Here is a 26,445-nt window from a genome sequence, read left to right as displayed (position 1 = left end):
TTTGAATTATTTAAAAATGTTGTATAATATTTTAATTAATAAGATTAAACAAAAAGTAATCTTTGATAAGATTCTAAACTATTTGAAATTAATTCCAAATTTTAGGCAAAACAAGTTACATATAAACACATCTATGATCTAATCCCCTCTCCTCTCCTCTCCTCTCTATCTCTCTCTCTTTCAGAACATTCTTTGAATAAAAAAACAGAGCTTGAACATGGGAAAAGACAATGTGTCTCTCACTCTGAGTCTTGTAAGAATTTAACCCAATTTCTTAATTTGTCTCTTGTTTTCTTTCTCATTCAATCTCTGGCCAAATCTTGAAAAAAAATACGAACTTTATTAATTTTTAATGGTTTTGTTTATCTCTCACCCAAAACAAACAGGGGGGAAGTTTCCGGCAGGAAGCGGAGGATCCTCCGGCGGAGGAGGTGGCGGCGGTTCCTCCGGCGGAGGAGGTTGTAGAGGCGGCGGCGGGCAGTCTGGGCAGAAGAGTTGATTCAGGAAAAGGAAAGGAGGTAATGGGTGGGCAGTCAGGGCAATGGAGGGAGACGGTATTGGAGATAGGCAGAGTAAGATCAACGGCTAGAACTCTGTCAGAAGAGGAGTACGAGGATGAAGAAATTGACGGCGGCGCCGTCGCCGGCAGGAAGAGGAAAAGGTATCACCGTCACACCGCCGACCAAATCAAAGAAATGGAACTGTACGGAATCTCTCTCACCCTCTATATTTTATATTTTATATTTTATATTTTATGCATGTCATTATGATCTTATGTTCTTGATTGTCAAATTTATTTTAGTATTTTGATTTATAAATTTATTGATTTAATTCATAGAGATATGTGATAAGTTGATTGATTATTTATCTCTCAAATTTTCACAAACTTCATGTATGTCACAAAATAATTTAGTCGAGTCAACTCGGTTATTGAGTTCTTGATTTGGGTAAACTTGGATTATTGATGAAAAAAATTAATAAATTTATTGATTTAATTGTAGAGATATGTGATAGGATGATGACTTATTTAAATAAATGTATGAATTATTCCAATAGCTCTGGTGGAACAAGGCCTTCATCTGGATCGAATTGAACTCGGTTGAGTTGATTAGTCTAAAACCAGCGAAAAGGGCGACATTTAACTTAAATTAGATTTCTTTGATAAAAGATTAAGAAAACTTTAAAAATTTAAAATCAAGATTAAGAAAACTTTAAAAATTTAAAACTAATTTTATTAAAGTATATTTATTAGGGATGACGATGAATCGAAACAGGATAGATTTTTATTATCTTCTTATTTATTTGAAGATCTATTTGTTATCTCTATCTTGTTTATTAAATTAAAATAAATATTTTTATTCATTAATATTTTTAAATATTATAATTAAATTAGTATTTTAGTTTAAGATAAATTTAATTATAAAATTATTTTATAAAAATATTAAAATAACATTTTTTTTTAAATTTGATTTGACATAAAATATTCAGTCTCATAGTTTTTATTGTTATTACAAATATGCTCCTATGTGATCAAATACTCTCACTATCCCTAATGTATTTTTACATATGGGAGATTGAAATAAAAGATCATTTAGTAAATAATAACAATAATTAATGTTTTTTTTTTGGTTATTTTTTAGTAAATGTTTGTAATTATCTTATTTATTATAAATTATTAAAATCAATTGCTTGTTTTTTTGGTTCTCTATGACTTGATTATTATAATTGAATCTCAATGAAAATTAACTTTTAGTTCAAAAATTATGTTTCGATTTTCACTAAGAACGTTATGATTTAAATGAGTTATTTCTTTAATGTTATGTTAATCATAGTTGGAATAAACTCATAAAAAAAATTAATATTTTTTGGTTACTTTTTAGTAAATGTTTGTAATTATCTTGTTTATTATAAATTATTAAAAGTTTTAGTTAAATTTTCAAAAGTAAATCAAAATATTGTATGTATAATTATTATTATTATTATATATATTTTTATATATAACTCTATTATTATGACAAAACTCATATTCTTAAAAACCTAAGTTATCAATTTTATTTTTATATTTTTTTTTGTCATTAGTTGGGGAACATTTTATTTTTAGGGTTATTTTCTATTTATTTTGGCTATATTTTTTATAACACTTTTGACAACTTATTTTGTATTATTTGTATAATTAGGTTATCTTAAAAGACTCTCGTGCATAAATTTCTAATTAACTAATGTATTATATTATAATAATAATTAAATTGTTTTTTTTTTTTATATATATAGTCTGTTTAAACACTCTCGTCATCCTGACGAGTTACAAAGGCAGGAATTGGGAAATCGATTGGGACTCTCTCCACTACAAGTGAAATTCTGGTTCCAGAATAGAAGAACCCAAACTAAGGTGACTAAATTGCACAATAAGAGTTTTTTTGGCTCGATTTAAACATTTAATAAAAGTTTAGAAGCTTATTTGATATTTTCTTTTGCAGGCCATGAATGAGCGTAATGAGAATTCATCAATGAGAAACGAAATGGAAATGGTGAAGGAAGAAAACATCTTCCTTAGAGAAGCCATTAGGAAAGCTCTTTGCCTTAACTGTGGATTTCCAACTATCGATTCACAAGATTTGAGGATCCAAAACGCCCAACTTGTCGCCGAGGTTTGTTTAATTCAAATTTAATATCGAATAATCACTTTTTTTTTTCTTTTTTATCGTGAAAAAATCATTAAAACAAATTGGGTTTTCTTTGTTTTTCTAGTTTAAAAAGCTAAAAGCGCTCATGGGTGTGGATATATCGGGATCGTTGCCTGCTAGCGCAAAGAAGTTGTGTGTGCTAGGAATAGAGGTGTCTAAGATTATGAAACTTGTTGGTCAAGCTATCAATGAGCTTATCAATATGGCAACATTGAAAGAACCTTTTTGGTTGCGCGATATAGAGAATGGTAGTGGCATAATAAATAATGTCGAGTATGTTAGAAGGTTTCAGTTAGCGAACTCGACAAATGAGAGTCGTGGAATGCGTATCGAGGTTTCGAGGGAGATTGTTACTGTCTTTGCTGACATCACTAAGCTTGTTGAATGTTTTATGGACGTGGTAAGATGTTTTTATTAATGATTTATCAAGAAAATGTTTTTATTTTGTGTAGATTATTATTTATTAATTATTTAATTTATTTTTGTAGAATGAATGGAAGGATATGTTTCCTAGCATTATATCAAAGGCTACAAGTGTTGATGTTATTAGTGATGGAAAAGAGAATCATAGAAATGGTGATGTTCAATTGGTAAAGAGTCAAACTTCTATTTATTCACACAACTTATAAATATACCCCTAAATTTGTTTTTTTTTTTGTTTGTTAAAGTTTAAGAATGAACTATATAATATTGCAGATGTCTGCGGTATATCAGATGCTCACTCCGACGGTTCCGACGAGAGAAGTGCACTTCGTTCGACATTGTAAACAACTGAGTTCCAAGAAGTGGGTAATTGTCGATTTCTCCATCGACAATAATATTGATGTTTCCGCAGTTAAATTTAGGAAACGTCCATCAGGTTGCATTATCGAGGATATATCGGATGGCCATTGCAAGGTACACTTGAGATTGATATATATCATGAAATTAAATTTAAAAAAATTATTTGTAGTTTTCATTTGTCTAAGTGTTGAATTGTTATTATTTAGGTAACATGGATTGAACATTTGGAATGTGAAAACATCACTATCCCAACAAATTATCCCGGAATAATTAGCGCAGCTTTTGGTGCTAGGCATTGGGCTACGGCTCTACAACAACAATGCGAGCGACTCTTCTATATGATGACCACTAACTTTCCAACTTATGAGTCAAATGGTAAACGAACTCTTCATGTCTTTAGGTTCTTTAGTAAGTTTTTGTTGAGGTATTTTCATCATAAATATGTAAATTGTGAATAAATGTGGAATAATGAAAATGTACCTCCTAAACAAAATAAAATAAAAACTAATCAACCATTTTTTCAGTTTATGGAAACCGCATAGGACTTGCGTCTGCGATGGAAGAGAAGAAACATATAATGGTATTGGCGCATAAAATGACGGCTAATTTTTGTCATTCGATTGGGACGTCAAGTCTCCATAAATTGACAAAGTTAACAAGTAAAAATGAATATGACATTAGGGTTTCTATTAGGAGGAACTTAGATGTTCCTGGAGAACCTATTGGCGTGATCCTTTGCGCAGTTACATCTATATGGTTACCGGTCTCTCGACTTGTCTTATCCGATTATCTTAGTGATGAAAGTCGAAGACATGAGGTTTGACTAATTTTCTTTGCATTTGTGTATATATAATCTTGGATTATGGTGTAATTAACTAGCTTAATTCTTTTGTTTTTGTTTATAGTGGGATATTATATTGAATGGAAAACCAGCTGAATCCCTATTAAACATGACCAAGGGAGGCAACTCAGTTACAATCCATGTAAGTTCTTCTTTACTTTCTTGTATGGGGCCATTTTGAAACACTTTTTTGGATATAGGTCCATTGACAATTTCACATATATAGAGACAAATACATATCCATAAAGTGTTTTTAAATGGTCGAATGTCCTCCTAAGTCTGTATAGTTTTACTAACACATTCAATCCATATAGGGGATTAAGGGGAAAGAAGACGACATGAGGATAATGCAAGATAGCTCGACTAATGATTTCGAATCAATGTTTGTTTTCGCATCGTTGAGCATGTCCTCACTACAATCCAACTCTACACGTGGCAACTCGGGGGAAATTGCCATGCTTCCCTCGGGTTTTTCGATTCTTCAAGAAGGGTTGGAGTCTAGGCCTATGGTATTCGATTATTCGATGGATCAAGAGCATATGATTAAATCAGGAGGGGCTGAAGAAGGAGGGCGTCGGGGATGTCTTCTAACTCTAGCTTTTCAAATTCTGGCTAGCAATTCTCCAATGGACGAACTGAGTATGGATTCAATGGAGTCTGTTAATAATATTGTTTCGTTCACATTAAGAAACATTAAGAAAAGCCTAAAGTGTGAGTGAAGATGGATGCATTGGTGAAGATTGAGATACTTCTATTGCATTATTAATTTAGACTTAATGAAGACCATTTTTATTTTTCCTTTTCGTTAAAGAAACATGTATAATTTTATTAGGAGGAATTTTTCTTCAAGTAGAATTATTAATTGTGGCTGATTTCTACAAACTTGTCACAAAATTTTATAAACTTGTTTGTTTTTGCAATTTATTTCATGCATTGTCAAAACTTTTGTTATTTTTTTTTAAATGTCTCTAAAATTGTTGATATATGAAAAATAATGGGTGTATAAGGATTATTTATTTAAGGTTCAGTAGATATTAGGGTTCAATGAGATGATTTATATTTTATTATTATTCATATTTAGTTGATACTATTCATTTTCATCTTAGTGAGACGGTACAATATTAAAGATGTTTTTGTTAATGAAAGAAATTTTGAATGAGTTTATAAAAATTTTCATTTTTATTAAAATATAGAGAAATACCTTAACTTATCTCAAATTAAAAGTTCGTTTTTTTTTGTTGAAACAACATCAAACTTATCCCACCGATAATCTTTGAAATATTTATTTTTTACATTATTTTCTGAATAGTATTGATCATTAACGATGAATTATAATCCACTTCGATAAAAGACACATTTTCAAGAAACATTATTTTAGTTTTTTAATAAGTATTAAATTGATATATATAAATATTTGTATGGAACTGAAAACATATTATTTTAAATTATTTTTCATGTATATACTATGCAATATGCATGACCTATATTTTGATAGTATGATGCCACATGGACCATCCAATTGTCGTTGTCCTTTTGATCCCAAATCTCAACTTTTGTTTAGTAATTTATCAAGGACAATAATTTTCTTTGTCGTCGTAATTGATTAAAGAAACAAGTAATTTATCAAAACGTCACGACTAACAACGAAAGAAACAATAGTGACAACTCTCAAGGTTTAGAATCGAAAGTTATAGTTACTGTTCCTGTTCAACTATCGTCGCTATTAGCTTTTAGCAACAATTATTTGAGCAATAATGACACATTTTTCATTGCTATTTCTCTTCCGATACTAATGCCAAAAAATGATAAAATCGGCAGAGCCAATGGAATGACATATACAACACCAAAAAAACATGTCAGGAATTTAGTCATGGTTGCAAGAGAGAAACTCTTCCAGCTGAATAAGACACGGAGTTGTCAAGGATCAATAATCCCAATTAGAAGAAAACCGGGGTTGATTCGTTTCACAAGTGAGAGAAGAAAAGATAGAAGCATAAGAAATATTTGGTTACGATTTTTAAAAGTATGTGGCCACAAGAGGACCTTGAAGGAGAGAAATGTCTTAAAAATGATTGAGTAGACTGATAAAGAAGGTGCGATTGCCTTGAGTGCTGGGAGAGAAAAAGATTAAGATGCGATTGCCTTGAGTGTTGGGAGAGAAAAAGATTAAGAACGAAGGCTTATTAAATGCATATTTTTGGATCCTGACTTGAAGAGAAAATCCGTTTGTTGATGTGGAGGGAATTGAAAAGCCATAGAAAAAAGTATCAAAATTTGTTATTATAGACGGTGACAATCAAAATCACGCAATAAAACTTTACATCCCTATTTAAATTAGAATTAAATTTGAAATTCATTTTAATAATACAAAATAATTTATAACATACAATATTATATAAAAATTACGTATAGACTATAATAAATTATTCTCAAAATTCTTAGATTAATGGAATGATTTAATTTGCATAATTATTGAGTAAATAATACAATATTTTTATATTAATATGATTAATAGGATATTTAGTAATTAATAGAATATTTAGTAATAAACTCACTGACTTTTCTATCAAATTTGATAATAATGTAAATTAAAAGAAAACACCATCCATATGAACCATTGGATGATCACATGGATGGAGGATCAATGTTTGCTGTGGCACTCTTCCTATTTGGGTCTTCCTATTTGGGTTTTTAGGACCTCTAAGCACATTAAGGTTTTGCACGCGTATAAGATACCTCAATTGGGTTGTTAGGACCTCCAAGCCCATTAGGGTTTCACACGCGTACAAGGTTCCTCAATTGAGTTATGAGGACCTCCAAGCCCATTAGGATTTCCCACGCGTATAAGGTTCCTCAATTGGGTTATTAGTACCTTCAAGTCCATTAGGGTTTTGGAGTGTCATGTGTTTTGTCACGTTGTTATTATTTTTATATAACAAGCGGCGAAGTGATGCTCAATTCTTTACACCATTTAGACTCAATGTCGCAACCAATTGTCACATGCCTACATCGTGATTAAGCTTGGAACGTGCAATCCTTTCCTCGTCGTTGTATGTCTCTCGTCAATTTGATCCTGATTCGTTTGTTGATAATTCGTTGGGTTCAAATGAGGTATAATCTATAGACATATCTCAAATACCTTTTATATCTTAGGTTTTGTGAATCAAGCTATATTGATAAGATCTGACAAATCCCTCTAGAGGCATGCTGTTTTTTGTGCTTGGTTTAGATGCCATGAGAAGAGGAAATTGATTGTTGTGAAGTGATGCCTAATTCTTTACTCCATGCGTCGTCAATATTGCAACCAATTGTCACATGCCTATGTCGTGATCAAGCTTCGATGGTGTTCTCGTTGTTGTTCGCCTCCCTAGCGATTTGATCGAGATTCGTTTGTTATCATTCATTGGTTCAAATGAGGTATTATTTAAAAGCTTATCTTAATTACCTTTTGTACATCAGGTTTGTGATTCAAGTTACTTTTCATTCTTAGTTTAGACGTGAAAAAGAGGAAATAGGCTGACGTTGTGATCAAGCTTCTACTGTTCGATCCTATACTCTTCGTTGTGTGTTTCCCTAGTTATAGTGATGCCGTGAGAAGAGGAAATAGGAAATTGTTTGTTGATCATTTATTGGTTTAAATAAATTATCATCTAAAAGCATATCTCAATTACCTCTGGGTTAGGGTTAATGTTTTTGAAGTAATGGTTAGGGTTTTTGAATAAGTTATAGTGATAAAATCTAATATATCATTTTTAAACAAACTACTTGGTGTGTTTCGTTTAGACGCGAAAAAGAGAAAATTCGCTGCCAGAGAGATTGTGCATCTAAATATTTTTAATTAAGGATAAATTTTATACTAATTCTTAATGATTTGTTAATTTAAGGATAAATTTAAAATTATTAATTGGATGATTTTAGATTTCACATAATAATTGGAGGACAAATATAATAATTTTTTATGCTAGTAGATCTCTCCGGAGTTTGTGAATGCATTTACTATATACATCTTTATTGTAAAGATAAATTTGAAATGATCAATATTGAGTATAGTTATAATTATTTTTCTAGATGTAATTTTGCTTTTGCGAAGAGATTATGTCGATCTATCGTGATATAAACACATAGATCTGCTAACAATTTTTAATAAATTATGACATTATTTTTTCTTTTAAACTCACATTTTAATTCACATTGACAAATTCTATAAACATACTTTTTTTTGCAATACTTTAAAAAATGTCTCAGGTTATCTCCCTTGCACAACAAAACAAGGTTGTTGTAATGTGAGGGTAAATATAATTTATTTTTAATTAAGGATAAATTTTACATTATCTTTAAAGAATATTTTAAGGGTAAATTTTAATTTGAAAAAAAAGTTATCAATTTTGAGGGTTTGTATAATTAATTTATAGATAAAATTATTATCTATAATATGTTTAAATGCATCAGTTCTTTTTTTAAAAATAAACACGAGCCTTTACCAATTATATTTTTCACTCACTTTCCCTTTAATTTAATTAAGTATTAGTAAGAATGGAATATAAATTTTCTATTGTGACTTAGCTATTACATTAGATTGCATTTATGAAGATGTAACTTAATATTATTATATTGAAGAAATTTAATTTGTTTAATATGAATAAGAGATTAATTTGACATTTAGGTAAGTATAATTATTTTAAGGTAGGTTGGACTTTACTTTCTAAAGAGTTATTATTTTAAAAGAAATTTGAAATTATATATACTTTTGAGGAAAGTAATTACTTTTAAGAGTAAATATTATTCATATTTAATGATTGTGTATTGAGAGATAAAAAAAGAAAAGAAATACTGTATATTTATTACTAAAATTTAAAACTATAATTTATTTTGAAATAAGTATAATTAATATACATAGGTGAAATGAACATTAATATTTTGATAACTGTGTATAAATATGGTAAAAGAGAAAGAAAAAGGTATAAAAATAATTAAAAAAATTAACAAAGAATTAAGTGGGTTTATTCATTAAATTCATTTAATTCATTTTTCAAGATATCAAATTAATTAGTAAATAGGTAAATGTAATTAAGGTATGATTATTATTTCTTCTTCTTTTTGTAATTAATAAAAATGTTTCTATAAAATTTCAATTACAAAAAAAAAGTAATTCTATGCATATTATTAAAATTAAGGGATTTTCATTAATTACCAATCTATTAGATTCATTTATTTATTTGTATAACATTTTAGAATATTAAATATTACAACTATTTTTAATCACTTACCAAAACAATCAATTTTTATATCTTAAAAAAAGATATTAACTATTAAAAAAATTGAATTATTTAAAAAAATATATATTTTTGATGTAAGGATGTTTTATTTGATAAATAAATTATTTAAAATAATTCCAAATATTACTAGTCAAACATGTCCTAGTCCTATGAATCTCACTCAAGTCTCGTACGATTTTTAGTTTGAATCTGGAGAAAATGGTAACTTTTTGGTTTGGTTTGCTTTGCTTTGGTTTGGTTTGGTTTGGTTTAGTTTGGTTTGGTTTGATTCGAATTATTTAAATAATTAAAAAAAACATTATTTTACTCTTTTTTTATTTATTAAATTAATAATTTATTAATTAAAATATTAAAATAATTTTTCTTTAAATTATTATTATTTTTTATTTTATAATTATATATTAATATTTTTAAAATGTTTTTTTTTTTGTAAATTGACATTGAAATTTAGGGAACAATTTTAATTCTTAAGTTTGGTCGAATATTTAGTATTAAAAATTAGAATCAAAATAGAATTTAATATAGGTAATTTCATTGTAACTTATGATTTTATTATTTAAAACACGATTAAACCTAAGAATTGAATTAAAATTAAATTCCAATCCTTATAGAATTAGAATTAGAATTACAATCATAATTCTAATTCCACTCATCTAAATGTACCATCAAACTATTTTTATCAAAAACAAAAAAATTCAGCACTTCAAAATCATCACCGTTATCTTCTCTAAATAAACCAATTATTTGAATAATTCAGATCCGACCAAAGATAATAAAAAAATATTTTTTGATATAGTTATCATTTTTTCCCTAACCAAAAACGCAAGTGAGTAATTTCGGACAGGAAGCAGTGGCTCGATTCTTCAAGAAAGGTTGGATTCGAGGGCATGGCATTGGATAGTTGGATGAATCATATTGTTAGGATCGGGGACGCCCTTGGAGGACCGGGGTGTTTTCCGGTTTCTAGGAAGGGTGGCCGCTTACACAACACACACAACTCTTTTGGTGATAGTCCGGTTAGAGACTAAAACCTTTCTCAGCACTGCACAACCTGTCACAGACTCTTGAACCGGGTTCAAGGGCGGAAATGTCTGTTTCAGGTTGAAGCAACGAATGCGACTTTAGATGATGTTTAAGAAGGAGTCGGGTTAATGGAGGTGAGTGACCGGTTTTAGGAGTATGATTGGTTTTGAGGTTAAGGTTAAGTAAGCGAGAAATGAAAGCGAAGGAAAGAACACGAGACAAGAATTTGTTTATGGATGTTCGGAGCAAACCCTCCTACGTCACCCCTTCTTCTCAGGTTATGAGAAGGATCTCCACTAACTCTTTAGAGTTACAATAATACTGCCAGTCGAGCCCAACTTCGCTACTCGCCGGTTACACCAAACTCACACTTTGATGTAATACAACAACTCAACAATACAAAAAGCTTCCGGTTTTAGACACACCGGTTTTGGAATATATGACTTTATCTCTCTAGAATTTAATGCTTTATGACTTTCAGAATTTATGATGCTTACAACTACAACTACCGAACTGCTGAACTGCCTTGAATGAAAATGTTTCGACTTCCTTTTATAGCTGAAAGTAGCCAACGGTTTACTTTCTTCTCTCTCTTGCGGATTGGTCGATCATTATCACGCCTGTTTGCAGAAAGGTTGCTTGCACGCTTCAACTTCCTCAACACCTGGCATTCATGCAGGTGACTCTGAGCAAAGGATGACATAGCCGGTTTTCAGATTGAGACACGTGTTGAACATCCACTACCGGTTGTCAGCATCGGATCAACAGAGCATCATTGCTTTCCTCGCATGCTTCTGATCGGATCTGATCTTCTTTTATTCTTTCAAGACACGTTTCTTCCGTCATGGTACGTCACTCTTGAAATTTGAATCTTCTGACTTTTGATCTGTACTATCCGGTTTCTGTGTCTTGTGCATTATGATCCGGTTGGAGTGTAATCTTTTGTTCTTCGTTAACCGGTCGCTTGAGAAAGTGAAACCGGTTCCTCTGATCTTTAGCTTGATCACTTGAAGCTGGTTTCTTTGAAGTATATCAGCAACCGGTTTCTGATGCCCCAACCGGTTCATACGGTTTTTAGAAGTGCCTGCACATGAAGATTAACCTCTGTTTAGTTCGTCTGGCCGGTTCCAAAAATTAATCTACTTAATTTTTCTATCACATATATCATATTAAGAGGTGCTCAAGAAGAACAAGGACATCCGACATGCCTACTAACCCTAGATTTTCAAATTATGGCAATACTTCTCCAATGAATCGAGGGAGTCTAATAGTAAGCTTGTCTGGAAACATTAAGAAAAACTTCATGTGTTCATGTGTGAGTAAAGAACTATTAGATGTTAAAATATTTAATCTGAATCTTTATACTATATAAGCATATAATCTTAACATTATATGCCGATAAATTGAGATAATAATAGTTGCGAAAATATACATGGATCTATAATGAAGAACGACTCATTAAATTTTTCTTCTAATCTTTATCTCTCGATCTCCCAATTGTAGATCTGGACTTGGACTTGGATTGTAATGTGTGATGTGAATGAGGGTTAGACATTAAACCTTCTATCGATAGCCCCTTGAATGTTCTTGAGAATGAAAAATCATTCACCTTTCAGTCTGATGAGAGAAACATAATAGGTAGATTATCTATATGGGTTGTGGACCCAACTCTAATTTACCCATTTATTATTCGACCCATCAAGAAAATAGTAAATGGTATTTATGTTTCTATACAAATATGTCACCAGATTTGTTATAGATATCTAAACAAAATAATATTTATATTTTATAAATCATTTTAATTGGACTTTTAATTTTTATATGATAACAACTAATATACAATTACTAAATAATATAAGTACCTAAATATTGAAATAATTCCAACAATCTCCCACTTGAGCATATATATATTTCTTTCAATTGTATATTATAACTTTAAGAGCTCAAAACATTGTTACCATTTACAAATACATCTATATCAATCTCGTCCATCAATTATATCAGCATAAGATTAAAATGAATTTTGTTGCATTAGTTCATAACTAAACCTTCAATAGTCACATATGTCAATATAATTAATGATATAGGTCAACATGGATGTGTAATGTGGATTACATGTAATGTTTTCTTTAACATGTCTAATATCAATTGGTCATCCTTGATCCTTATATAGATCCATCTAATAACCTATAATATTGACTTCTTTAAAATTGAATCTTTAATATTTAATGTGCACTTAAATTTCAAATTATATCTATAAAACATTACAATACAAACTCTTACTAAAATTGTATATCATCTAAATATGCAATACCCATATAAATAATATTCATAAGAGACCCCGAATAACAACTTTTAGAGAATGGATTCGTAATTTAGAGTGTGTCCAAATATGCTCAATAAATAAATAAATATTCCAAATTATTTATTTTCTAAATAGTTCTACTTAGCCGAATTCACACACTTAGGTTATTCCCATAAGCGACCACATCAAGTAAGAAATTCAAATCAAGAATGTGCCACACCAGGTTGTATTTCTCTGTCTCCTTTGTATTTAATTATTTGAGTTTGCAAAGGCGGTGCCTATTTGTTCAAACTTAGACACATGTTTTACTAGCGAGACTCTTTTCTCCAAACTCCATCTAAGAGGGGTATTCTATTGATACCCCATCTTTACACTCAAATAATGAAAATAAATCTTCCTGGTCTAGTATGATGATCATACATGATTGCTGAACCGGGAGAAGAAAACAGAAGCACCATTTCAAAATCAGCTCGACTTGCCCTTTGAACTTGGTCCAAACATTGATTTTTCATAATACTCAAGATTCAATTGAACCAATACCTTCAAATCGATTAGTTAGGAAAATCATGAAGTATAATATTGTTATTTGATAAAATGTACAGAATATCTACTTTAATGCTCGATTTTGTGTCTAAATGCCATTTTTAATAAAAAGTCAGAGCTTGGGAGACCTGATACGTTCATATTAACCGATTTGAAAAATTATGAATTTTGATTATAATATTGCTATTCGAAAAAGCAAAAGACAAAAACCGAGTCAAATCAGGTCGTTCTAGTTGATCAACTTGAGTCAACATAGTTCAACCGCGCTAAAACTATTTAAAATGTGGAGATGCCGTCATTGTGACTCAGCGGACACTTCATTTTAAAAATGCCCAAAAATATATTTTCTTTACTTTGGGCATGAACGCCTAAAGAGAACAACATTCAACTCCAACTTCAAAAAATCATTCTAACTTCTACACTTGATGGTTTTAGATGATCTCGAATATTTTGGAAAGCACGAAGAGATCTTTACAAAGTTTGTTCAACCCGATCTTAGATTTAAGCTTTTTATCACTAGGAATCGTCGATGGAAGATGAAGTGTCTAAAAAGGATCAATCCTGACACACCTTCAGTTATATTTCAATATCTTGAGCCATAGGGCCTCAATATGGACTTCTACCTAGATCCGTCATGAGTTTTAGGCTGTCCCAGCCCCCCCCCCCCAAAAAATGTGAATTTGTTTTGGTTTGCCCTATGTCTAGTTTAAAAATTGATAAAAAAAATTGTTTTTTTTTGTGAGATTTGAACCTATAATCAAATAATATTTTTAAGTTTTTTATCTTGAAACACTATGTTACAATATTTTATGTTTATAATAACAATAAATTTTAACTAAATATCCTTCTATTTTAATAAATGAGATTCTCTTGGAAGTGAGCTTGCCCTAGACCGAGGGCTTGCTAGGCTTACCCTAGGGTCAACCCTACTTATATCCATGGTTAGAAAGCTAAGACACAGACCATTCGAATGAGACCGGTCTCGATCCCCCATTTGACATTTTAGACAGTTTACACATCCATACAAGTCGATGCAGGTGCACTAGTTTCATTCCTGGAGTGAACTGAAGCTATGTACAACTTTAAAAATTCATATCGCTTGCTCTACTCAACCAATTTGAGCAGGTGATCTATCTACAAATAGAAATTTCTTTGAGTTAACTTTCTATTAACACCAAATAACACTCATGGTTCGACATGTAGCCCACGCTAAGTAGCCCGCAAGCTAAACCGTCAAATTTAGGTCCACTAACATTCTATCGGAATTGTTTGGACTTGCGATCTGATTCGAACTTTTTGATAAAGACAAAAGTTGTAGATAACTCAATTACCTTTCCAACACATTCAAAATCAACATAAATAGTGGTCTGAGTGGAAATTTATATCCTTCAAAGTCTCAGTTGGAACAAAGTTGCTGAAACCGAAAGTCAAAAGAAGGGAACATTGAAAGTTCATAACTTTCTCCATACTCTATCATTGAGCTGATATAAATTGGAGAATAAATATAAGAAGGTTATTCACAATAATAACTCAGTAAATCACCAAAAATAGGCCAGTTCAACCCACTGAGTTAATTGCTGGTCAAAAAGTTAAAAGTCCATAACTACGGATGACTTTGTGGTATTTAAATGCATTACTCCTCACATTTGAAGCAGCTAACTGGGCCTTTAATCATTTGATAAAAATTAGGTACACATCTAAGAGAGAACTTGAATAGAGAGCAAATCAATCAATTGAAGAACACCTAAAAGGCGACTCTGATGAGAACTTCAGCTTCTCCGACGAACTCTAGTCCAACAACTACTTTCTTCTCCTACTTCTGTTATAGGTAGAATTCGCTAACTCCACATCATTTAATACCTGTACATTGACGTTTATTCATTTTATATTTCATATAATTGCAATTGTTTGATTATGCATTTGATAATTATTGAATTGTATGATTGCTTGGTGAAATCTAGCTAATATAGTCTCTAGGATAGATTGAGTTTAGTTTAGGAAGAGGTTAGGTCAAGACTAACCTCGATCCTTAGCCTCTATCTGCATCATCGGAATCTTCAAAACTCGGTCACTAGAGAGGGAAGTACTGAGCCATGCTCCACGCGAGCTCCATATTGTTTCCAGGTCTCAACGAAGGTTTCTTCGAAGCTCTTAAATGCAAGAAGACCACATCAAAGGATAATGTGAAGACACCTTGACAAGAAGAAAAAATCGCAGATGGAAATCTCAAGTCGAAATCTAGATCCGCATGGATCCTTTTTCCAACTTCTCTTCCTCAACCTTCTGTGAACAATAACATCTATTAACAACGCTCATTGCCTATGCAAGCTTTTGAAGAGACAAACTCCATATTCCAAGACGGTGAGGCGAGGTTGATCGTTTACTAGATTGACAAAAATTACTGAAGGCATGCCTTATCCATTTACATAAAATCCAAAACAGGCTATTGACTGACTTCCCGAAAACCATTTCGATGTCTTCCAACATCCAATTTGACAATTCCAAGTTCCGAGATGAAGCATAGATCATGATCTATTATTTATAAAAATTCCAGATCCAAACTTGAACGTTTGATTCTTAAATGACATGTCATAAAGTTGGGAGTAAACCATTTTGGGAAAAAAAATACTAAAGCCATGTCCTTTTGACTTTCCAAAACTTATTTCACGTCTTTCAACGTCCAAATTCGACAATTCAAAGTTATGAGATGAAGCATAGATCATGATCTATAAAATTCATATCTAAACTCGAACGTTTGATCTTCAAATGATATGTCACAAAGTATACAGTCAACCATTTTTGGAAAAAAAAATACTCAGTCATGCCTTGGTCATTTTTTCAAAAAAAATCCAAAATTTGAATCACAAATTAAATTACAGTAGATATGGAAGCTTCAAAATGATTAGAGAACAAGCCATTGATATGTAGAAAGTTTCTTGATCCCTGAATCGAAGTTTAGCTCGCCGGAAAAAGTTATTACAAAAAAACTAGTCGTCGGAGTTTTTAGAAATTCTTCGATTTAGGCTGTAATATTTGATGATTGTTTGATTATTTGGAAGAGGAACGCCACTCAATTAGGCCGGTTATTGAAGTCAGATTTCGACTTCTATTTTGCTTATGAAATCTTATCCCCTGAATTCTGTTTCATCTTCGACAACCTTACTAGGGTGTAGGTTTTGACTATTGATCCTAGGGGAATTGAAGGCGAGGAAGAGACGTGCACGTTGGTGAAAGAATGGAGGGATAAGTTGAGTAATGGCGGAGATAAATCTTTTGGAAGATCGTCGGCGTCGAGCGCAGGCCTCCGATTTTGCAAAGAAGAAGAACAAAATGACGTTGTTTTATTTAAACAAATGCGCTGTTGTGTTCCGTTGGCATTACGTTGGCACTAGAGCGTTTGAGCTAACGGATTTGCGACCCTTTAGTTGTTCCGGTGTGGACCCAGCGCGTGCGTGTTTGACTACAACCGGTTGTGTGACGCTTTTCTGGGCGCTGAATGAAAATCCAGCGGTGATTCGATGGTCCTGAATCTTGCTGCAATTTTAAATATAATTTTTGCTCATAAGATTATTAGTTTATATTTTTTTTTATAAAAGAGTTATTTGAAATCGAATTTTTAACCATTTCTTTAGTTTTTCTTTATCAAAATAATACACAAAAATATTTTGATAACATAATAAAAATTATATTTATTTATTTTATTTTTTTGGGTAGTTTTGGGGGTATTTATTTATGAGGAGTGATAGAGAGAGGGAATTTGGTGAGGGAATTTGGTAAGGGAATGACTTGGCATCACCTTCATTGGTTGGAAAATGTAAAAAGTGGGAGGAAAAAGAGAAAAAAGAGAATTATTTGATTTTTTCAGCGAATAAGATTATGCCAAGTCATTCCCTCACCAAATTCCCTCACCTAATCATTTCTCATTTATTTAATTGTTTAAGTCATAAATTATACATAATTTATATTTAAAATTATAATTAAATAATTTCAACACATTTTGGGTAAAATAAATACAATATTTTAACCTCAAATTATTTTTGAATTTTTATTTAATTATTCTAATTAGGGTTTAATTATTACAATAGTTAATCCAATTTGATTTTAATCTCTTTTGGTATTTTGAATTTAAAAAATTCAAAATATTATTAAAAATTAATAATGTTATTATAAATTGGGGTACGCTATATTTTCATGCTTACAATAGTCAAGCATCAAGACCATGTCTAGAAATCAAGTTAGACTTTCAAAATTTATGAAAACATTTTTTTCAAACTCAAAATCACGTTAGGATGGAGTAGATGGATTTCTGAACTCACAATTTAATTCATAGAGTGATTTAGGACATATCTAAACAGACTAGAAGATTTGAGGCTCGTTCTAATGTGAACATACGTGCACATCTCAATGAAAGAAGATGACCAGAGTAAGGATGTTCAAACCGGACGGTTAAGACCGATTTTGCCTTTTATTTACAAATCGGTTATAACTAGCCGTTAATGGTATCAGTTTTATCGGTTCTGGTTCTACCGGTTTTGGTCGGTTTCGATCGATTAACCGGGTTTAACCAGAAATCGATAATTCAATTTTTTAAATTAAGTATAAATTTATGAAATTTTTTTTTAAATTATTGTTTGCATTTTCCTATTATACTATTTTCCATCCTTTCTTGTTTCTATTATAATATATTTTATGGATATATTTAGGAATATGTTATAATATATAATTTTATTGTAACAATATAATATATTTTATAGCTATTTTGTTAGATTTTTATATATTGTTTGAGAAAATTAAAATTCATTATGTCGATTAGTCTTTGACCAACCAAGTATAGACGTAGAATCTCCTTCCTCAACCGATAGAACAGGAAGTGGAATCGATAACTTATAATAAAATAATGGTTATCTGAATAAATTATTTAAGTTTATTTTAATTTATTTTTAATTTATTTTTATAAAATTTTATATAAATTATAATGTTTTTTAAAAATAATTCTATAAAAATTATAATTTAAAATTTAAAAATAAAAAAGATTTATAGATTATTAACATATTATTTATAACTCAGATTTATTATTTATAAAATAACTAATATAATTATAAAATATAAAATATATAATTAAATTATTATTGGTTTACCGATTAAATAGTAGAAAATAGGTAAACCGAAAATTGACCGTTAACCGGTAAAAAAACCGTTGACCGGAACTGCTAAAACCGATTAAACAATAATCCGTAAAAATGGAATCGGTTATCTATCGGTTCGGTTGGGTTTAACCGAATTTTCTGGTTTTTTTTGCACAGCCTTAGACTAGAGTGTTTTTATTCTTTTAAATTCTCTCATCATGATCACAGTAAGCTAGAATTAATCTTAATCGTGAATCATCCTAGGAATCTGTTGTGACCTCAAATCGACATTAATACTACTCGGTAACTCTAGCCAAAGAATAAGCATTTATTTACCAATCTGCACAATTTTTTTCAACAATCAACCATTCTTCATTACAATTATGATTTAGGCCTCATGAATAACTGTTAAATTGATTATATGATCATTGTTGATCTTCTTCAAGCGATCCACAATTTTTGGAATAAGTATCAAAATTAGGGGAATCCTATTAATGTTGAATTATGTTGTTTAGGAATCCAATATAAAGTTCTATATCATTTCCTAGATATGCTAGAACAATCAAATCAATAAATTATCCGGAAAACTAGACAATTATGAATTCAAAAGATTAAGAATGAATTCAATTGGTAACTTCAATTATAGTTAGAATTGTGGCTCACAGACAAATTTCTTAAAAGCTTTATGATTGCTTTCTATCAACTTAGACCGAAGCTTTGAGCTCTCTAGTAGAGTTTCGAAATTTTCCGATAAACTCTTTAATTGCAGGTTTTTCAGATCTCGTTTTAAACATCTCTCATTTTCTAACTCTGGATCTCTCATTTTCTAAATGACCTATGCAAACTATATATACAACTTCTAGCCACTAATTTGATCTATAAATGCCTTTAATGTGATTTCCTCCCAATTTTGCCCCTATTTGTTGCCGTTGTTAATTGACGAGGCTTGGACATCAAGACAAGAAATGAGCAGTGCAATTGTGCTTCGTGCATAATTACGGCCAACTCGGGCTTCGTCTCATGTCAAATGGTTTGCTCATAGAAGAAGTTGGTGTTTTGGGCGTTAGACAACTTTGTGGTGTTCTTTAGGAGTAGACTAAGGAAAATGAAAATCTTCAACTACTTTAGGAGCAAATGGATTCCGATGTTTCGTTAATGATCAAGGACGTTCAGTCAGTGATTCGCGATCGCCGTTAGGTACAATTAGTTTTTCCGTAAATGGAAATGCTCTGGTCTTAGTGTTTCTCTAGGAAAATACTCAGACTAATAAAGAGGAAAATACTCAGACTAATCAAGAGGAAGAAGATAATTGTAAGGTTGATACAGAGAAATCCAAAGTGTAGAGGATTCCAAAGCTGAATTTGAAAGAAATAAAGACAATGATCTAGAAATTTAATTTGAGAACAACAAGGTGAAGAGCCCGGGAAATCATGAAAAATAATTCTTTCTATTAAATCAGAACACATTTATATAAAGAAAGAAATCAAAATGAGAATATGCAGTATTCATCAACCTCTCAATTCACCCCTCTTTCTTACAAGAGAAAGGACAAGGGGAAGAGGAAGACAAACCTGTTAATACAACATGTTCATATGGAAATAAAAATCCTAATTGAGATAATTAGGATTTGATACAGTTTATATATTTGTTTATAATCTTTGTTTGTATGTTTGATGGCTACTAATCAGGGTTCTTTAGGGTCGTTTTTGATTTATTGAGTTATGGAGCCTACACTTATAATAAATTCTACATTGTTAATTAGAGTTTATTGGGTTTTCTATTTGGTTTTGGGCTTGGGCCTGACCAAAGTTATTTAGGTTTATTAGCTGAATATTTACCCTATAAATATGTGATTATTAAGAAGTTTACATGGGGAAGATAGAATTCTAGAGAGATAAAGTGTGAGGCAAAAACTCTGTATTCCTTCTTCTTCTTCATAGTAAATCTGGAGGTGACTGAAGTGATGTAGCTCAATTTGAGTGAACCAATATAAAATAGTGTGTTCTTGTGTTCTTCTTTCTTGTGTTTTTACAGATTGTTTTCAAGCAGGTCGGATTTAGGATATACAAATCCTAACAACTGGTAGCAGAGCAGCTAGGCTAGATCTGAGCATTGGAAATAATGGCAAGTGAGAACAGTATAGGACATGGATTGGAAATTTGATGGGACAGATTATGCCTTCTAGAGAATGCAGATTGAAGATTATCTCTATGGAAGAAGTTTCATGTTCCTTTGAGTGAGAAACCAGAGAAGATAGATGAAGCTGAATGGAAACTCCTTGATAGATAGGTTTTGGGAGTTGTCCGATTGACGCTAGCCAAGACAGTTGCTCACAATGTAGCAAAGAAGAAGACCACCATGGGTCTGATGAAAGCTTTTTCTGATATGTATGAGAAACCATCTGCTAACAACAAGGTACACTTAATGAAAAAACTCTTTTACTTAAGAATGGTTGATGGTACTTCTGTCACTACTCATTTGAATGAATTCAATACAATTGTGAATCAATTGCTATCTGTTGAGATTGATTTTGGGGATGAAGTTAGTACCATGATGTTGTTAGCATCTCTACCAAATAGTTGGGAACCTATGAGGGCAGCAATTAGTAATTCAATTGGAAATGCTAAACTGAAATTTGTTGAAGTTAGAGATCGTATTCTTCCTGAAGAGGTTCGTAAAATTGAATCTGGTGAAACATTCAAAGGTTCTACTCTGAATGTGGAAAACAGGGGGAAGAGGTAATGATAGAAATTCAACCGAGGTAAGAGTAGATCTATGTCAAAGAGCGGAGGAGTCCGTCCAAGTCTGGGAGGACATTTGAGTGCTGGAATTGTGGTAAACAGGGTCATTTAAAGAGGAACTGCAAAGCACCGAAGAAAATGGTGATGATAAAAATAATGCAGCCAACGTTGTTACAGAATCTATCACCGATGCATTACTTCTGTCTGTTGATAGCCGATAGATTCATGGGTTTTGGACTTAGGAGCGTCTTTCCACACCACTTCTCACAAAGAATTATGGAGAATTATGTGGCTGGAAACTGTGGGAAAGTTTATCTCGCACATGGTGAGCCACTGGATATTGTTGGCATGGTGACATCAAATTGAAGATGGAAAATGGTTTTGTTTGGAAGATTAATAAGGTGAGACACATTCCAGGTTTAATGCGTAATCTGATTTCTGTTACACAACTTGATGAAGAAGGTCACAATTTCAGTTGTGGAAATGGTGTGTGGAAGGTGACTAAAGGAGCAATTGTTGTTGCTCGAGGTCACAAACTGGAACGTTATACACGACTTCAACTTGCAGAGAAACAGTTGCTGCTATAGTTTGATGACTCGAAGAACATTGAGTTGTGGCATTGCAAGTGGGCCATATGAGTGAAAAAGGGATGAAAAATCTTTTGAAGAAGGAACAGATTCCAGAACTGAAGTCTGTTGAACATCAGTTATGCGAAAACTGCAATTCTTGGAAAACAGAAACGGGTGAGTTTCTTAAAATTGGGAAGGAGCTCAAGAAAGAAAGGCTAGAGTTGGTACACACTGATGTGTGGGGACATGCACCTGTTTTTTCTATTGGAGGATCACAATACTACGCGACATTTATAGATGCTTCGACAAGAAAGGTATGGGTATATTTATGAAGCACAAGACTGAAGTATTTGCTATTTTCAAGAAAGGAAGGCTTGGTTGAAAATGAAACAAAATCAAAAGTTAGTGCTTGAGATCCAACAACAGGAGGGTGAATATATCAATTTAGATTTCAAGAGTATTGTGATGTGAATGGGATCAGTATGGTGAGATTAGTTCCCCGAACGCCTCAAGAGAATGGAGTACTGAACGAATGAATCGAACATTGAACGAGCATTGCTAGAAGCATGAGATTGCATGCAGGGACTGCCTAAAACCTTCTAGGGCAGAAGCTATTAATACTGTTGCCTATTTATAAACAGGGGACCCTCTGTTCCTCTTGAATTCAGAATTCCTGAAGAAGCATTGGAGCAATAAAAAGGTAAACCTTTCTTATTTGAAAGTGTTTGGTTGTTTATCATATGTTCATATTAATGAATGTGATAGGAGCAAGCTTGATCCAAAGTCTAATAAAATGTTTTTTCATTGGTTATGGTGATATCGAGTTTGGTTATCGTTTCTGGGATAATCAAAATCGGAAGATCATTCGTAGCAGAAATGTTATCTTCAATGAACAGGTTCTCTACAAAGATTGTGTTGGGAAGACATCAGATGGTGATTCAAGTTGGAAAAGACTGGTACAGTCGTTTTGAGAGAATTTTCAGCTGAATATATACCGGTTGTCGAAGAAGAACAATGTGTTGTTGAAGATGAAATCGTTGAGAACGTGGCCCCAGAGGTAAATCAGCAACACCGGTTATACAGTTGAGAAGATCATCAAGGTATCGAAAACCAGTTGAGAGGCGGTCTCCATCTCTAAACTATATTTTGTTGACATATAGAGGTGAACCTGAATGTTATGAGGAAGAAAAACAGTGTGATGAATCAGTTAAGTGGGAGTCTGCAATGAAGGATTTGGGTGCTGCAAAACAAATCATTGGATGAGAATTTCAGGGATGAAGAAGTTCTTAAGCTTTCACAAGAAAGAATATATGAAGAAAGTTCTTAGCAGGTTCAACTTGTATGATGCAAAACCAGTTACTATCCTCTTAGCTAGTCACTTCAGACTATTTAAAGATCAGTCGCCTTCAACAGAGGAGGAGAAAAATTACATGGCCACTGTTCTGTATGCCTCTGCCATTGGTTGTATTATGTATGCGATAGTTTGCACAAGACCAGACATAGCACATGCAGTGGGAGTTGTTAGCAGATTCATGAGTAACCTGGGTAAACAACATTGGAAAGTAGTAAAGTGGATACTACGATACTTAAGAGGAAGTACGGGTCTCGCTTTGTGTTTTCGAAAGTCTAATATGGGTTTGGAAGGATATGTTGATGCTGACAATGGTGGTGATGTTGATAGTAGAAGAGTACAACAGGGTATATTTATACTCTAGGAGGTACTGCAATCAGTTGGGTTTCAAAATTGCAGAAGATTGTTGCTCTTTCTAGTTGTGAGGTAGAGTATGTTGCTGTGATAGAAGCTGTTAAGGAAATGATGTGGTTACAACCTTTTATGCGAGAATTGGGTCAAGACTACGAGAGAAGTGTGTTGTGATGCGACAGTCAGAGTGTCATTCATTTGACAAAGAATCCTGTTTATCATGGCAGGACGAAGCATATACAGGTTCGTTATCATTTCATCCGATCAGCTTTAGAAGATGGAGTATTAGCTCTTGAGAAGATTTTCGGGAGTGAGAATCCAGCTGATATGTTGAAGAAATCTGTGACAAATGAGAAATTGAAGTTGTGTGCAACTTCAGTTGGTCTTCTTCGTTAAGACATTGGATGGAAAGCCGCCACCGATCGAGAGATGATGAAGTTAGTCTCTAAGTGGGAGATTGTTGAGTTATGGAGGCTATATTTATAATAAATTCTACATTGTTAATTAGAGTTTACTGGGTTTTCTTTTTGGTTTTGGGTTTGGGCCTGACCAAAGTTATTTAGGTTTATTAGCTGAATGTTTACCCTATAAATATGTGATTATTAAAGGTTTACATGGGGAAGATAGAATTCTAGAGAGATAAAGTGTAAGGCAAAAACTCTGTATTCCTTCTTCTTCTTCATAGTAAATCTGGTGGTGGCTGAAGTGGATGTAGCTCAATTTGAGTGAACCACTATAAATCTGTGTGTTCTTATGTTCTTCTTTCTTGTGTTTTACAGATGGTTTTTAAGCAGGTCGATTGGAGATACAATCCTAACTGATTGTCATCCTTTAATCACATATAGAATTTTGTCTATCTTGACACTTGACCCTCTCACTTATGGATTGTAATGATTTTAAAAACCGTTTTCTAAAAAAACTAATGTGAATTTTTCCTGAATTGACTAAACCAAACCGTTATACCGCTAAAAAAGAGATTAAAATGATATAGTATTTGAGTAAAAAAAAAATTGCATACTGTAAAATCCTTCCTCAATAATGGGTAATATTAGAGAATAATAAAAAAAATTAGTGACTTTCTTATCAACTTGTAAATTATCTAGGAATGATGAATAAAATATTAAGTAAATAATACATTACTTTTATATTACTTTGATTAATATGAATATATATTTATATACATTTATAATTAGTGTTTTTTTTTTATAGATTTCAATTTATCTAGTGAATGATTTAATTAACATAAATATAAGTAATATTATATAATATATATGGGAAAAAATTTGAAGGAAGAATTGATAAAGAGAATGAAGGGGGATCGCGCAGTTTAATTGCTGAACAAATAAATTTTTTTTCTTATGTCTCTTTAAACTTTTTCACTTTTCCAGATTTCACATCTTTTTTTTCCCTCTCCCAATTTCTATTCTCTTATCACTCATTATTAGGGAAATAGAATTGAGGGATTAAAAAGAGAATGAGTGACCATGCAATTCTATTTGACTGAAAAAAAATCTCATTTCTCACATTTTTTATTTTTTCATCACTCCCAAATTCTCTTCTCCTATCATTTCCTAAAATTAATAATATATAAAAGAAAACACCAATTCATGTGGACCAATGAATGAGTTTCGCATAGATTAAAGATAAAAGTCGTATCCTCCACGCAAGGTATCTCAATTGGGTCAATAGGACGCCCCGAAACCTCAAAAGCCCATTAAAGTTTTGGGACGTTTGGTCTTTGCCACAATATTGTTGTTCGTGTATATATGTCCATATATGAATGCGTATAAGATATACAAACTAAGCGGCGGGGTGCTCAATTCTTTACCCCTTGTTCTTTCAACCGTTGCAACAACTATCACACGTCGACGCCGTGAACAGCTCTGACCGGATCCTGTGTCCACCTTCCTTACAATTTGATCATAATTTGGATGTGAGCATTCTTCATGTGTTCAACTACAAATATATCTCTATCAATTATATATATATATATATATATATATTTTATGTTGAGCTCTGTGTGAATTAAGCTAGATCGTGATCTTAAATATCACTTTTAAAGGAAATTGTTACCTTTCGTTACTAGGTATTTAATAAATAGATCTCATTGGGGCTATCTAAATTTTGAAGACATGAATAATTTATTTGAAATAATTACACTAAACTTTAAAGATAGTTATTGTAAGGATAAATTTAAAATTATTAATTGGAGATATTAATGTAGTGCTATAATTATTCTAGAAAACATAATATAAGTAGATTAATTTAAAAAGATTTTAACTAAATCATTATTATGCATTATTTACAAAATTTATAAAATCATTTTTTATATACTTTTCACTTCTTTTTTCTTACGTTTTACTTTAAATTTATTTATTTATTTTAATTACATATTTATATCAGATATAAATAATATTATTTTCTTATATTTTCACATTTATAAAAATAATTGTGATTATGAAATAAATTATCATAAAATACCACTTTTGAAAAAAAGGTTTTTTTTATTAATTATTTAATAATATTTTTATATAAGAACAATATTTAATATTAATTTTTAGAGTAGGTATACTTTATTTATAGATTAAATTATTCTTTAGAGTTGTTATTTTTATGAATGGTGTGTCTAAGTAATGTATGAATTACACGATTTGGTGACCCCTGGTCTGTACTCCAATGTGTAGTCGAACTCTGCTAGAAATTCTTGCCACCTAGCCTGCTTTAGTGTGAGCTTCTTTTGCGTCTGGAAGTAGCTAGTGGTAATGTTGTACGTCCTGACCTTGAACTTGCTACCGAGCAAGTAGTGCCTCCATGTGCGTAGGCAATGCACGACCGCGGTCATTTCTTTCTCA

The 26,445-nt window shown here is 31.7% G+C and overlaps 1 protein-coding gene across 1 annotated transcript; it reads left to right on the top strand.

Moving 5' to 3' along the window:
* The first annotated feature begins 217 nt into the window (after positions 1-217).
* Positions 218-5,089, top strand: LOC124944947 (homeobox-leucine zipper protein GLABRA 2-like). The gene is made up of 11 exons (XM_047485296.1): positions 218-253; positions 387-703; positions 2,272-2,389; positions 2,478-2,648; positions 2,749-3,084; positions 3,173-3,274; positions 3,381-3,581; positions 3,674-3,842; positions 4,010-4,284; positions 4,373-4,450; positions 4,623-5,089. Exons 1-11 carry the CDS (start codon positions 218-220, stop codon positions 5,025-5,027), a joined length of 2,208 nt encoding a protein of 735 aa, XP_047341252.1. The 3' UTR covers positions 5,028-5,089.
* The last annotated feature ends 21,356 nt before the right edge of the window (positions 5,090-26,445 follow it).

This window comes from Impatiens glandulifera, chromosome 7 (genome assembly GCF_907164915.1).
Source record: "Impatiens glandulifera chromosome 7, dImpGla2.1, whole genome shotgun sequence".
NCBI classification, from domain to species: domain Eukaryota; kingdom Viridiplantae; phylum Streptophyta; class Magnoliopsida; order Ericales; family Balsaminaceae; genus Impatiens; species Impatiens glandulifera.
The sequence above is the reverse complement of the archived record's forward strand: the minus strand, read 5'-3'. Positions and strand labels throughout refer to the sequence as shown.